This window comes from Drosophila subobscura, chromosome E (genome assembly GCF_008121235.1).
Source record: "Drosophila subobscura isolate 14011-0131.10 chromosome E, UCBerk_Dsub_1.0, whole genome shotgun sequence".
Classification (NCBI taxonomy): Eukaryota; Metazoa; Arthropoda; class Insecta; order Diptera; family Drosophilidae; genus Drosophila; species Drosophila subobscura.
The window spans coordinates 703,864-716,512 of record NC_048531.1 but is presented as its reverse complement, the minus strand read 5'-3'; the positions used below and the strand labels follow the sequence as shown (position 1 = coordinate 716,512).

At 41.7% G+C, this 12,649-nt stretch overlaps 1 protein-coding gene across 2 annotated transcripts; it reads right to left on the bottom strand.

Moving 5' to 3' along the window:
• Positions 1-5,260: 5,260 nt before the first annotated feature.
• On the bottom strand, positions 5,261-8,664 carry LOC117891039 (presequence protease, mitochondrial-like). Of its 2 annotated transcripts, XM_034796208.1 has the most exons (3): positions 7,931-8,664; positions 7,594-7,868; positions 5,261-7,551 (listed from the first exon to the last, which is right to left on the bottom strand). In XM_034796208.1, exons 1-3 carry the CDS (start codon positions 8,512-8,514, stop codon positions 5,342-5,344), a joined length of 3,069 nt encoding a protein of 1,022 aa, XP_034652099.1. In that variant the 5' UTR covers positions 8,515-8,664; the 3' UTR covers positions 5,261-5,341. The 2 variants fall into 2 exon arrangements, with proteins under 2 accessions (XP_034652099.1, XP_034652098.1); XM_034796207.1 differs by having other exon boundaries at positions 5,262-7,868; positions 7,931-8,662.
• Between the last annotated feature and the right edge of the window lie 3,985 nt (positions 8,665-12,649).

Here is a 12,649-nt window from a genome sequence, read left to right as displayed (position 1 = left end):
GGATGCGCTAAGTGCTATACTATGCCTGCAGAGCCTTGACCTTGCAGGTAAGGAGCAGGCAGACATGGCAGCAATCCGTCTTAGAGACTCTGACCAATGGGTGTCACATCACACCGGCCATGCGTCCATCCTAAATGAAAACAAAATCGTCCCCACAAAAACGGACTACTGCGTTCCGAGGGAGTATGCAGATACCCCCTTTGAAACAATCATCCCTCACAGAAACAACTGGCTTGAGGGACCACCTGGTCCAAAGGGAGCCATTCGAATCTTTACTGATGGCTCAAAGCTGGCCAAAAAGGTCGGAGGAGGAATCTACTCCGAACAGCTGAACATAAGTTACTCCTTATGGCTCCCGGATCACTGCAGTGTCTTCCAAGCGGAGGTCATAGCGATCAAGGAAGCTTTGAGCTGTCTTCAGGAACTAACCCCTGCGGCAACTCACATAAACATCTATAGTGATAGCCAAGCTGCAATCAAATCACTGAATGCGATAACAACAAGCTCGGCTACCGTGGCAAACTGTCGCAAATCTCTTCATGAGATGGCTTATCAGTTCGGCATCAGCCTAATATGGGTCCCGGGCCACCAGGACATTGAAGGCAACTGTATAGCAGACGAGCTGGCCAGAGCTGGAACAACAATCCCCCTTCTCAATGATAAGGAGGATATTCGTATGCCAATGGCCACCTGCAAGCTCAAAATAAAAGAACATTTTAAGCAACTAATAAATGACAAATGGCAAACTGTGCCACTATGTCGCATAACTCGGCAAACATGGTCTAACATTAATAGGAAGCGCACCGATGAGCTCTGCAAACTCAGTAGGAGTAGGTGCAGCTCAGTCGTACGCTCCCTTACGGGACACTGGCTAATAGGCACACATGCAAACAGGCTGGGAGCCCCATATAACGACTTCTGTCGAAGCTGTAGAGATGAGGACAAGGAGGAGACTGTGGAACACTTGTTCTGCTCCTGCCCGGCTCTCAGTAGAAGGAGACTCCTATACTTGGGCGCTCCTTTTCTAAATGACATTTCGGACATGTCTACAAAAAGTTCCAGACGGATCGCAGGCTTCATAAGGGCATCTGGATGGGATAATGGATAAAATAGGGTCTCACGGGAGAGAAGGGAACGAAACATGCGGTATCACAATGGGCCGAAACCGGCCTAAGTGTGTCGGGTCTCTGACAACCCCGACAGCCGCCTCAACCTAACCTAACCTAACCTACTCGTATTTATAATACATGTATAGACAAACCCTCCTCTCCTGCAGATATGGGTTTAATTAAAGTTGTCGGCGCTTATTTCGTTGATTGTCCTGCTCCTCCGCTAATGCAAGAGCCGCCAATCCCACTAAAAGAAATGTCTTGCATGGATCCATATTGCTTTCATTGTCTTGTTACCCTTTTCTTCAATTTTCACACATTTTCAAAGATGTAAACAAATCTAAACGTCTTCCTGAGAAGTGTATCCGTACGGAATGCGCTTTTTAACCTCTGGTCACACTCTGCTGTTAGCAAAGTGCCACTGTTTGCTAGCAACCGCGTTTTGCGATCTGAGTACTAGGATTTTATGTTTAAAGCCTAGTACTCAGATCAAACGAGAAGGGACGTGTGAGACGCTTCTTACGCGTCACAACTTTTATACCCGGCACTCAGTACTACATCTGTACATAAGCGGTTATTTGTCAAATTTTAAACTTTTTCTTCATCTGTCATCTACATCTACAACACTTCTCACACCAACACGCTCCTTTAGCTCGCCCCCCTTCCCTAGACCCACACACTGCAGACTCACGGCAGAGGCAGAGCCAGCGGCAGACGGCCAGTGTGCGGCCACTGAGCGAAGCAGAGTGTGAATGAGAGAATTTTCAAAAAACAAATATAAGCTGCGGGACGGGGTGGGTTTAGCCACGGCTAAGGCAAAGGCGGAGGAACGGCATGGGCAGACCGCCACACACTGCGCGAAGCAAATATAAGCTGCGGAACGGGGTGGGTTTGGCCACTGAAAATTAATTTCTTCATTGTGGCTATAATAATGATCCAATCGGATCCCAATTTGGTGATCTGATAGATATGGTCATTCTTTACGGAATGGCGTTTTTAGTTTTCTATTATCTTCAAAATTTAGGTAGATTTGGGAGGTTTTCGCCCTTTTGCGTGGGCGGAAGGGAGCGGGGTTCATTTTTGAAATACACTGGTTTCAGTGGGGTGCCAAAATTTGGTGGCTCTAGCTCTTACAGTCTCTGAGAACTAGCCGACAAACAAGACGGACAGACTGACAGACAGACATGGCTCAATCGACTCCGCTATTGATGCTGATCAAGAATATATATACTTTATGGGGTCGGAAACGTTTCCTTCTGTGCGTTACATACAACTGTTATCCGCACAAATACAATATACCCTATTTACTCTTCGAGTACCGGGTATAAAAAAAAACGTTTGCTAGCAAACTTTGCAACTGTGGGATAAACCCGTGGGACGGGGTGTCCAGCAGTTTTTATACCCGTACTCGAAGAGTAAATAGGGTATATTGTATTTGTGCAAGAAGTGGATGTATGTAACGCAGAGAAGGAAACGTTTCCTACCCCACAAAGTATAAATATTCTTGATCAGCATCAATAGCCGAGTCGATATAGTCGTCTTGTTGAGCGCCTGGATCTCAGAGACTATAAAGGCTAGAGACCCCCAGTTTTGCATCCAGATGGCTGTATGCTCACACTGTTACAAGTGTATTTTAAGATATCGCCCGCCCTTTTCCGACCACAAAAAGTGCGAAAATCTGCTTAATTCACAATTTTGAAGAAACAAGAAATCTAAACGCAATTCCGTAGGGAATGACCATTGTCTAAACTCACCCCATCCCGCAGCTTTTTTTGAACATTCTCTCATCGACTAAAGGTACAGAACCTCTGACAGAGTACCGGGTATAAAAGGTGTGACGCGTAGGGACGTGTGAGACGCTTCTTACGCGTCACAACTTTTATACCCGGCACTCAATACTAAATCTGTACATTATCGGTTATTTGTCAAATTGTACATCTACATCTTCATTCTTCATTTATATGTATCTTCAACACTTCTCACACCAACACGCTCCTTTAGCTCGCCCCCTTCCCTAGACCCACACACTGCAGACTCACGGCAGAGGCAGAGCCAGCGGCCAACGGCCAGTGTGCAGCCACTGCGCGAAGCAGAGTGTGAATGAGAGAATGTGCAAAAAACAAATACAAGCTGAGGGACGGGTTGGATTTAGCCACTGAAAATTAATTTCTTCATTGTGGCTATAATAATAATCCAATCGGATCCCAATTTGGTGATCTGATAGATATGGTCATTCCATACGGAATGGCGTTTTTAGTTTTCTTTTATCTTCAAAATTGTAAAATTGATTTGGGAGGTTTTCGCCCTTTTGCGGGGGCTGAAGGGGGCTCATTTTTTAAATACACTTGTAACAGTGTGAGCATACAGAAGTCTGGATGCAAAATTTGGTGGCTCTAGCTTTTATAGTCTATGAGATCCAGGCGCTCAACAAGACGGACGGACGGATGGACGGACGGACAGACGGACGGACAAAGAGACATGGCTCAATCGACTCGGCTATTGATACTGATCAAGAATATATACTTTAAGGGGTCGGAAACGTTTCCTTCTGTGCGTTACATACATCCGTTATTCGCACAAATACAATATACCCTATTTGCTCTCCGAGTACCGGGTATAAAAATATATATGTATACTATAAAAATAAATATAATATAAAATACGGTTAATTTTTTATCGTTTCTATCGCGCACCTGAGTACTGGGCTTGACACAAAATAATTCTCAGGATTTACAATCGGGCTGAGCATGGACATTTCTGAGTATTTAAATAGATATACAATTTAATATTCTCAGTTCACTTTATTCAGCTACGAATGTTTTACATAACACGTATGCATATACATACATATATAACGAGAGTGAAGCAAATCATTTTAAATTTACATAAAGCAGTTACACTGCAGTAACAAAAATTATTGATGGCTGAAAAATTATGAATGAGAACTCTTCCCATGGTGATATTTGAGAACTGATATTTGATATTTGCCCCCGCAAAAGGGCGAAAACCTCCCAAATCTACAATTTTGAACATAACAGAAAACTAAACGCCATTCCGTAGGGAATGACCATATGTATCAGATCACCAAATTGGGATCGAATTGGATCATTATTATAGCCACAATGAAGATTAATTTTCAGTGGCCAAACCCACCCCGTCCCGCAGCTTATAGCAGCACACTCTGCTTCGCGCAGTTTATGGCCTCTGCCCCTGACACGTCTCTGCCGCTGCCTCCGCCGCGACTCTGCCCTGACTCTGCAGTGTGAGTTTCTAGGGGAGGGTGGCGAGCTAAAGGAGCGTGTTGGCGTGAGTAGTGTTGTTGACGTAGATGACAGATGAAGAAAATATGTAAAATTTGACAAATAACCGAACATTGTAGTACTGAGTGCCGGGTATAAAAGTTGTGACGCGTAAGAAGGGTCTCACACGTCCCTTCTCGTTTATTATTATTATTTTTGATCCATAATAATCCCAAGAGATGCAGAGAAGGGGAACGTTCAGCCCCGGCAAAGATCCACGTTGCCCGGGTAAAACATCGTTAAAACAGGGGCTTCCAATTCCCTGAGCTCCCCGTAAACGACTGGGCCAGTATTTATACCGAGCCCCAGTCAAGCTGACTTTCGGCACAGGTCGAATGATACCTTGGGATGTTTGTGGTAAGTATGTAAGGAAGGAAAGTGTGTAAGCTACTTCTAGGCGGCGGCACCACAAGCGCATTGTCAGTGTTGCTGCTTCGCAAACACCCGCTGGCTGTCGGAACTGCTTATTCTCAATACACTACTTATGAGACAATGAACATTATTTGGGATTACCGCTTTTTCGCAGCTCACCTACCTACCGAGATAGCCGTTCGCTATCCGCCTCTGAGCCATTTCATTTGCGGTGTTTCTTGCGAACATTTTTGCCGGGAATGTACCATGTATGTTTGTTCTTGTTTGGTTTATTCCTGATTATTCCACCCGCCACGTGCGGAAAAGACTAACGAAGAAGGTGAATCTTATGTCGATAATGTTACTATTGACACAAAATTATTCTCAGGATTGGCAAACATTCTGAAAATGTACAGTTCGGAGGATTGAAATAGATAGAACATTTTATATTATCTTTTATATATATTATCTATTTTTACATAATACGTATTAATATACATACATATTTAACGAGAATGAAACACATAATTTTAAGTTTACATAAAGCAGTTACACTTCTGTCGAAGTTTTAAATACGAATTTCTAGGCTATTATTCTCCATTTCTCACTAGTTTCCAGCTCCAAACCTTCAATGGGTGGCCCCAAAATGCACTTTCCATAATTCTTTGAGTTTTCCTTAAAGTAACGTTCAATTACGTCGTGGAGTTTATCAATAGTTATAGATAGCATTCGAGAACGATATTTCGTTAGCATCTCTTGCGATACATCATTCAAAAAGTAATCCGTCCCAATATTTCCAGGTGCAATTGGCGAATCCAGCTGCTGTAGTACTCCGAGTTTCGCCTCAAGAATAGCCTGTTGATCCATCTGTTTATTCTCCGATTGCAACCACTCATATGTTTTTTCAAACGCATCTAGCGTTTTAGTTGAATGGGGGTCACGATAGCTGTAGAAGCTAAAAATTCCATCCGAACTTATTTTAGCGCCCGCTCCATAGGCCCCATTCTGTTCACGAACCACAGGCAGAAGATACTTAGACGACAAAAGCTTGGCAAGAACGCACAACGAGGGATGATCTTTATGCAAATATGGAGCTGCAAAGAATGCTTTTGCACAGTAGTTGACAGGTATGTTCATGAGGTATTGTTGACAGCTTGGATGCAAGAGAGTAATATCGCTGCTTTCGTTAAATTTTTCTAGAGTGGGCATTTTGTCCAAAAAATTTTTCAAATGGTCTACGGCCTTTGGTAGGTATGAATCTGAGCTGTTAATGGCCACACGCATATTGCTCTTATTAAAAACCTTTTTGCCAATTGACTTCAACTGGTCTCGAATGTCCGCTGTGTTGTTTTTCTGCACAAAATTCTTCATGAACTCTATGTGATCGATTCCTGATAGAAGAGACTTCAATTTACTTGCACTGCTAACTAACGCGGCCGCTCCTAACATTGCATACAAGTGACCAGAGTTTGCGATGTCTATTGAAATATTGGATATATAATTTTCAATAAGCATTTTTAGACGGACCGTGTCTTCAAGCGTGAAGTTTTGCAGCAAATCTTGGCACAATGGGAACATATCTGGCACATTTTTATCTAGTGCATGTGTTGTCATCATCAAGCTCAGCTGGTAGCTTTTGGCATCTTCAACATTTTCGACGAAATTTAGCTTGAAGTCGATACCAGCAGTATTAGAGAGTACAAGTTTGTTAAATTCACGAAAGTCATGCTTGATGGTTCCCATATCATTTATAATATTGCAAAATAGTGGAACGAGCTTCACTTCATCTTCACTGAGACCAGTTATATTAAATAGGCATTTCAAATAGGTTATCTCGTTGGTCGGAACTTCACAAATCTGAGTTTGAACTCCTTGAATAGTTTGGATTCTCAACTTTGGCCAAATCGGTTGTTTTTTCACATCGGTAAGCGATAGACAGGGCAAAAGGTTGGTATTCGGTGTGGCCTTTTGAGAGGCGTCCAATTTCAACCCATTCTGATATATTTCTTCCAACTTTTCATTATCGAGTTCATCAGTTTTGTGCTTTAGCATTTCCAATTCAGCCTGTTTAAAGTTTTCTTCGTACAACTCGTCAGGCGACATCGTAAGTGTCAGTTTATGCAAGTTATTTTCAAAATATGTGTTCAATTTTTCTTGGAAGTAGTTCTTATTCTGCTTTAAGCATGTTCGCAGCCTTGCTATCATATCCGAAACCCTAAGGTTGCTCACTACATCGCCATCATGGTTCCACAGTGCTGTTGAGTTAAATAACAAAGCATTACCAAAATGTGGGCTTTGATGTTGTAAGGACAATTCAATATTGTAGAGAATACTTTCTACATGCTGGGACTCAAATCCCTCCTTCAAGGCTTTGTATATTGTTAGGTTAAAGAAGTCGTTGAACTTTTCGAAGTCTTTAACGAGCAGGTCTTGCAGACCTACAACAAAAACCGTATCCTTAGTGCCTGAAGAATACCCAGTGCTCTGATTGTAGCCCCCGGAAAAGTTTGGTTCCATTAGGCTCTTGTAGAACGCAGAGTTAGGTCCACGGATCAATATTTCGGAGAGGACGTTTAATTCAAACGTTTCTTGTATGTTGGTTATCTCGCACATAAGCAAAGCAATGGCAATTTGATTCTGTCGATCGAAAGCAGCGCCCATATTGTCCAGTCTGCTGGAAATGTGTACGTGTCGTGGCTGTGACCATCGCTGTTGAAGAGGGATACGGCTATAAGAGTTGTCTATTCTGGTGTGTAGAGATAAATATTCTTTATCAATAAGCGCGAGCGTCTTTGTCAAATCGAAAGAACCATACGAGTAGATACGGGCGTTACTTGGATGATAGTATTTGCGATGGAATTCAATCAAGTCCTCGTGCGTTAATTTAGGTATCTCCAATGGATTTCCACCGTATACATGTCCATATGTGTGGTCAGGTAAAATATTATTTCGGAGGTTCCGATTAAAAACTTTAGAATTATCCGAAAACGCGCCTTTCATTTCATTATAAACCACACCCTTGATAACAAGTTCGGACTCCCGATTATGTAAGTCCTTATGTTCTAAACGCCAACCCTCTTGCAGAAAGTCCAAATACGCAAGGTTGGGGCTATAATGAAGAATTAGCAGAATTAGAATTTAAGTTTTATAATTTAACACACGCGGACTCACTTAAAAACAGCGTCCAAGTAAATACGTTGTAAATTCCTAAAGTCCACTTCATTCATGGTTGATAAATGATAGAGTGTGTAATCAGGTCCTGTCATGGCATTCATTAACGTAGCTACAGAGCGATTAAGCATCTTAAAGAATGGGTCTCGGACGGGATAGTTTTTTGATCCACATAACGCTAGATGTTCCAAAATATGCGGAAGACCTGTGGAATCAAAGGGTGTGGTCCGAAAATTAATTGAGAATACGTTATTTGCGTCATTTCGGTCGATATGCCATAATTCCGTGCCAGTTCCTTCATGTCGCAGTGTATAGGACGTAAGATCAAAGTCAGGTATACGTTCGACGCGTTCACATTGGAACCCATGATACAGCTTGCCTTCATTAAATTTGTATTCTTGCTTTTGTATGAAATGTGGGACTTGTATCTGAGATGAGGTCGCAACATTTGCTTCCTTTGGATTTGCACCGCTTAATATGTCATCAAATTTGGACACAGATTTGCAATGGGTTCTTGACCGTTGAGCACGCAGCACAGTCGTCCTATGCGAAGCCAAACTCATAAATTTGAAACGTGATAACATTGTATTTAGCTACGAATGATAAATACACAATATAGATTTCAGATGAGATGATGAAACCATCAGACAGAATAACAACTGAATTGTTTAACGCAATGGCAACACACGTTTGAACTTCAGTTACATCAGCCAGGCATTCATTGAATACAGGTAAATATATTATGTTTTATGTTAAAACATTTATATTCGTAACCCAGAACCGATGACAAGATTCTCGGAAATATGTAGATATAACGAGCTAGAAAATTGATTTACTTTCTGTAATTTACGTATCCTATGAAACAAATAGAGATTTTAATTTTAACAAAGTTTTCTGTTACTAGAGCGGTACTTGCTGTTCGTTAAGTGAGGTTAGGTTGAGGCTGTTGTCGGGATCGTCACGATCCAGGCTCACTTAGGCCGGTTTTTAGATCGTTTCCTCTTCTTCATCCTGTGGTATATAAAGTTTGCAGTGGTCCCATCCCATGGTTGCCTAATAGCCAATGTCCTGTGAGGGAACGTATGACCACGCTGTACCTACCCCTAAAGAGTTGGCATTGCTCAGTGTTAGGCTATGTTTGCCAAGTTATACGACATCGTGGTCCCGTTTCCAATATACTATTTGTTAGTAGCGCATATTTCTTCTTTATGGTGCGCTTACAGGTGGACATTGGCATACAAATACTTATTCTCCTTGTCTTGGTGAAGGGGAGTGTAGTGCGGAATCTGGTCAGCTCGACTCCAAATTAATGCACCTGTATACAAAGCAACGAGAAGGGACGTGTGAGAAGCTTCTTACGCATCACAGCTTTTATACCCGGTGCTCAGTACAACATCTGCCCGTTATAGGTATTTATCAAAATTTTTTTCTTCATCTATCATCTACATCTACAACACTTCTCACGCCAACAAGCTCCTTTAGGTCGCCCCCCTTCCCAAGATCAGCACACTGCAGAGTCACGGCAGAGGCAGAGGCGCGGCAGAGGCCGCACACTGCAGAAGCAGAGTGTGAATGAGAGAATGGGAAAAAAACAACAAAAGCTGCTGGACGGGGTGGGTTTAGCCACTGCAAATTAATTTCTTCATTCTGGCTTTAATAATGATCCTATCTGATCCCAAATCGCTGATCTGATAGATATGGTCATTCACTACGGAATGGTGTATCTTCAAAATTGTAGCTTTGGGTGATGTGTCAGGCTCACGCTTAACGTGGCGGCCGTGGCTAACCTATGGCGCTACCTATTTAACATTCAAACAGACATACAACTTTTTCAAAAATTTTCTCATAACATTTTTAACATGTTTTTGTTTATTATACACATTTTTATACCTGATTTTCAAAGAGTAAAAATTAAAGAGCTCTTGTATCGTATTATTGTTCACCAGAGTTGTTGAGTATTGCTAGAGTGTGCGGGCGTGCCGAGATGGTTCATTTTTGTGTTTAGTACATATTATTTGAATGGAACTTGCTTTTGAAATAAGCTCCTTTATACACAGCCATAAACAAAGAATATATATGTATAAGAAACATAGAAATTAAAAAAAAACAAAAAAAAAATAAATAACACAAACCTGTCACAATTAAAATATGTACATTCACATTTAATTTCATTGTGCTTGGAAACATAGTAATACGTAATAAAAGTCGACTTATTATATATTAAAACGAGAAGGGACGTGTGAGACGCTTCTTACGCGTCACAACTTTTATTCCCGGCACTCAGTACTACATCTGCAACTTAGCGGTTATTTGTCAAATTTTTTTTTATCTGTCATCTACATCAACAACTACATCACGCCAACACGCTCCTTTAGCTCGCCACCCTCCCCTAGAGACACACTTTGTAGAGTCAGGACACCATCGCAGAATTTGCAATGGTGTGGTATTCATGCATAAGCTCATTCTTGGGATTGTGGACTCCCAAACGCTTTTGGGACGAATCTATTTTTCGGTTCCCTCCAGACCAACCCCCACTTTCCGCCCCATCCGATTATTCATATGTAGATCTAACTACTCCCAGCATGAACCTTTCCGGGTTTTATGCAATAATTATAATTACTTGTACCATCTAATATCCCCCGAATTATCCCTTGAAAAAATTATATTTAACATTTATCATTACCTTAGTTTAGAAAATGTTTAAATTGTATCTTTCCTTTCTCTCTTGTACATATATAATTAGTTTATTATTATTCCTATTCCATTATTTGCAGATAATTGTTAATTGAAATAAATAAATAAATAAAAGAGTCGCGGCAGAGGCAGCGGTAGAGGCAGCGGCAGAGATGTGTCAGGGGCAGAGGCCATAAAGTGCGCGAAGCAGAGCTGCTATAAGCTGCGGGACGGGGTGGGTTTGGCCACTGAAAATTATAATCCATTGTCCATTGTGGCTATAATAATGATCCAATCTGACCAATCTGATCTGGTGATCTGATAGATACGGTCATTCCCTACGGAATGGCGTTTTTAGTTTTCTATTATCTTCAAAATTCTAGATTTGGGAGGTTTTCGCCCTTTTGCGTGGGCGGAAGGGAGCGGGGCTCATTTTTGAAATACACTGGTTTCAGTGTGAGCATACAGCAGTCTGGTGCCAAAATTTGGTGGCTCTAGCTCTTATAGTCTCTGAGAACTAGCCGACAAACAAGACGAACGGACGGACAGACAGACTGGACGCAGAGCTTAACATCATTCCCATATATAAGTACTCGAGAATTTGTCAATACAGAAGGCGGTCATTAATATAGAGTCTGAAAAGTAAGGGGCCTAAATGGCTACCATGTGGTACTCCAGAAGTAACCATAAGAGGTAAAGATGAGGAGTTTTTGAAGAGGACTCTTTGAGACCTAGAACACAGGTAGCCTTACTGAAGTCAGTGTAAATAACATCCGTCTGTAGGTTACCTTGGAAGCCTTTAATGACAAAGGAGGTGAACTCTTAAAGATTAGTGGTTGTTGATCGTCGCCGTATAAATCCCTGCTGAGCTGGAGATATAAGTGATTTGCAGAGATGTTGCAAGTGCGGAGTTAAAATTTTCTAGAACATTTTAGGAATAGCGGATAACTTAGATATACCTCTATAGTTTTTAGCGTCAGACTTGCTACCTTTCTTATGGAAAGGAATTACAAAGGATTCCTTCCAGATGGGGGAAATCAAGAATGGATGGATAGAGTGAATAGTTTAAGCAAAGGTCCGCGCAGAGACTCGGCACACAGTACACAGCCGGGAACTCCGTCAGGGCCCGGTGAAAATACCGGCTTAACTAATTGAAGTTCATGAAGTAAGGAGCTTTCTTTAAACAAAGGGCAGAAAATGCCATTCGACCTTGGTAAACTACACATGACCTGGGTAGCTTTCCTGGGTAAGATCGGCGATTGCCTGATCATTGTTTGCCGACAAATTCAAAAATTATAGCAAGGATGGATGTGCGGACGTTCTACGCTTACTGTTTACAAAGCTGTAGAACGTATCCTGCATCGAAGTAGGTAGTTCCTATAGCATTGAGCATTAAGAACAGTGAAATTTGACCGAGTTATTAAGTAACTAGAAAGAGAAGAGGGAGAACCGACTTCTTGAGATTTTTTAAATAGTCTTGATTTTAGGTTTTTTAGACTGGATAACCCTTTGGTGAAGCCTCTTTGGCTTCGCAGATCTAGTCGGACATGAGAATGGGACACACGAGTCAAAAATTGTGTCAAGTACATTGTAAAAAATGTTTGTGCCTTCAATAACGTCAGTGCACGAGTACAGAGCGGACCAATCAAAATCCCTTATTAAGTAATTGAGCTTCGTAAACTCGGTTTTACGAAAGCAGCGGACGCGTTCAGAAAGCATACCCGCACAATCCAATACAGTAGGTTCAATACTGTGACAGGTGACATAAATTGACTGGCCGGGAAGAGTCAGTCTGACACAGAGGAATTCCAGGTCTTGTGAAACCTGAACTATGAAAATATTGTCTAATATATAGTATAAAACGAGAAGGTATGTGTGAGACGCTTCTTACGCGTCACAACTTTTATACCCGGCACTCAGTACTACATCTGAACCTCAGTGGGTTTTATACCTTTTTTATTATATTTGTGCACAAAGTGGATGTATGTAACACAGAGAAGGAAACGTTTCCGACCCCACAAAGTATATACGACGGACGGACAGACA

Coding starts and splice junctions, on each gene's coding strand:
- LOC117891039 (XM_034796207.1), bottom strand. CDS start 8,514: ATGTTATCACGTTTCAAATTTATGAGTTTGGCTTCGCATAGGACGACT. Junction 7,869..7,930: donor TACTTGGACGCTGTTTTTAA/GTGAGTCCGCGT, acceptor TCTTCATTATAG/CCCCAACCTTGCGTATTTGG.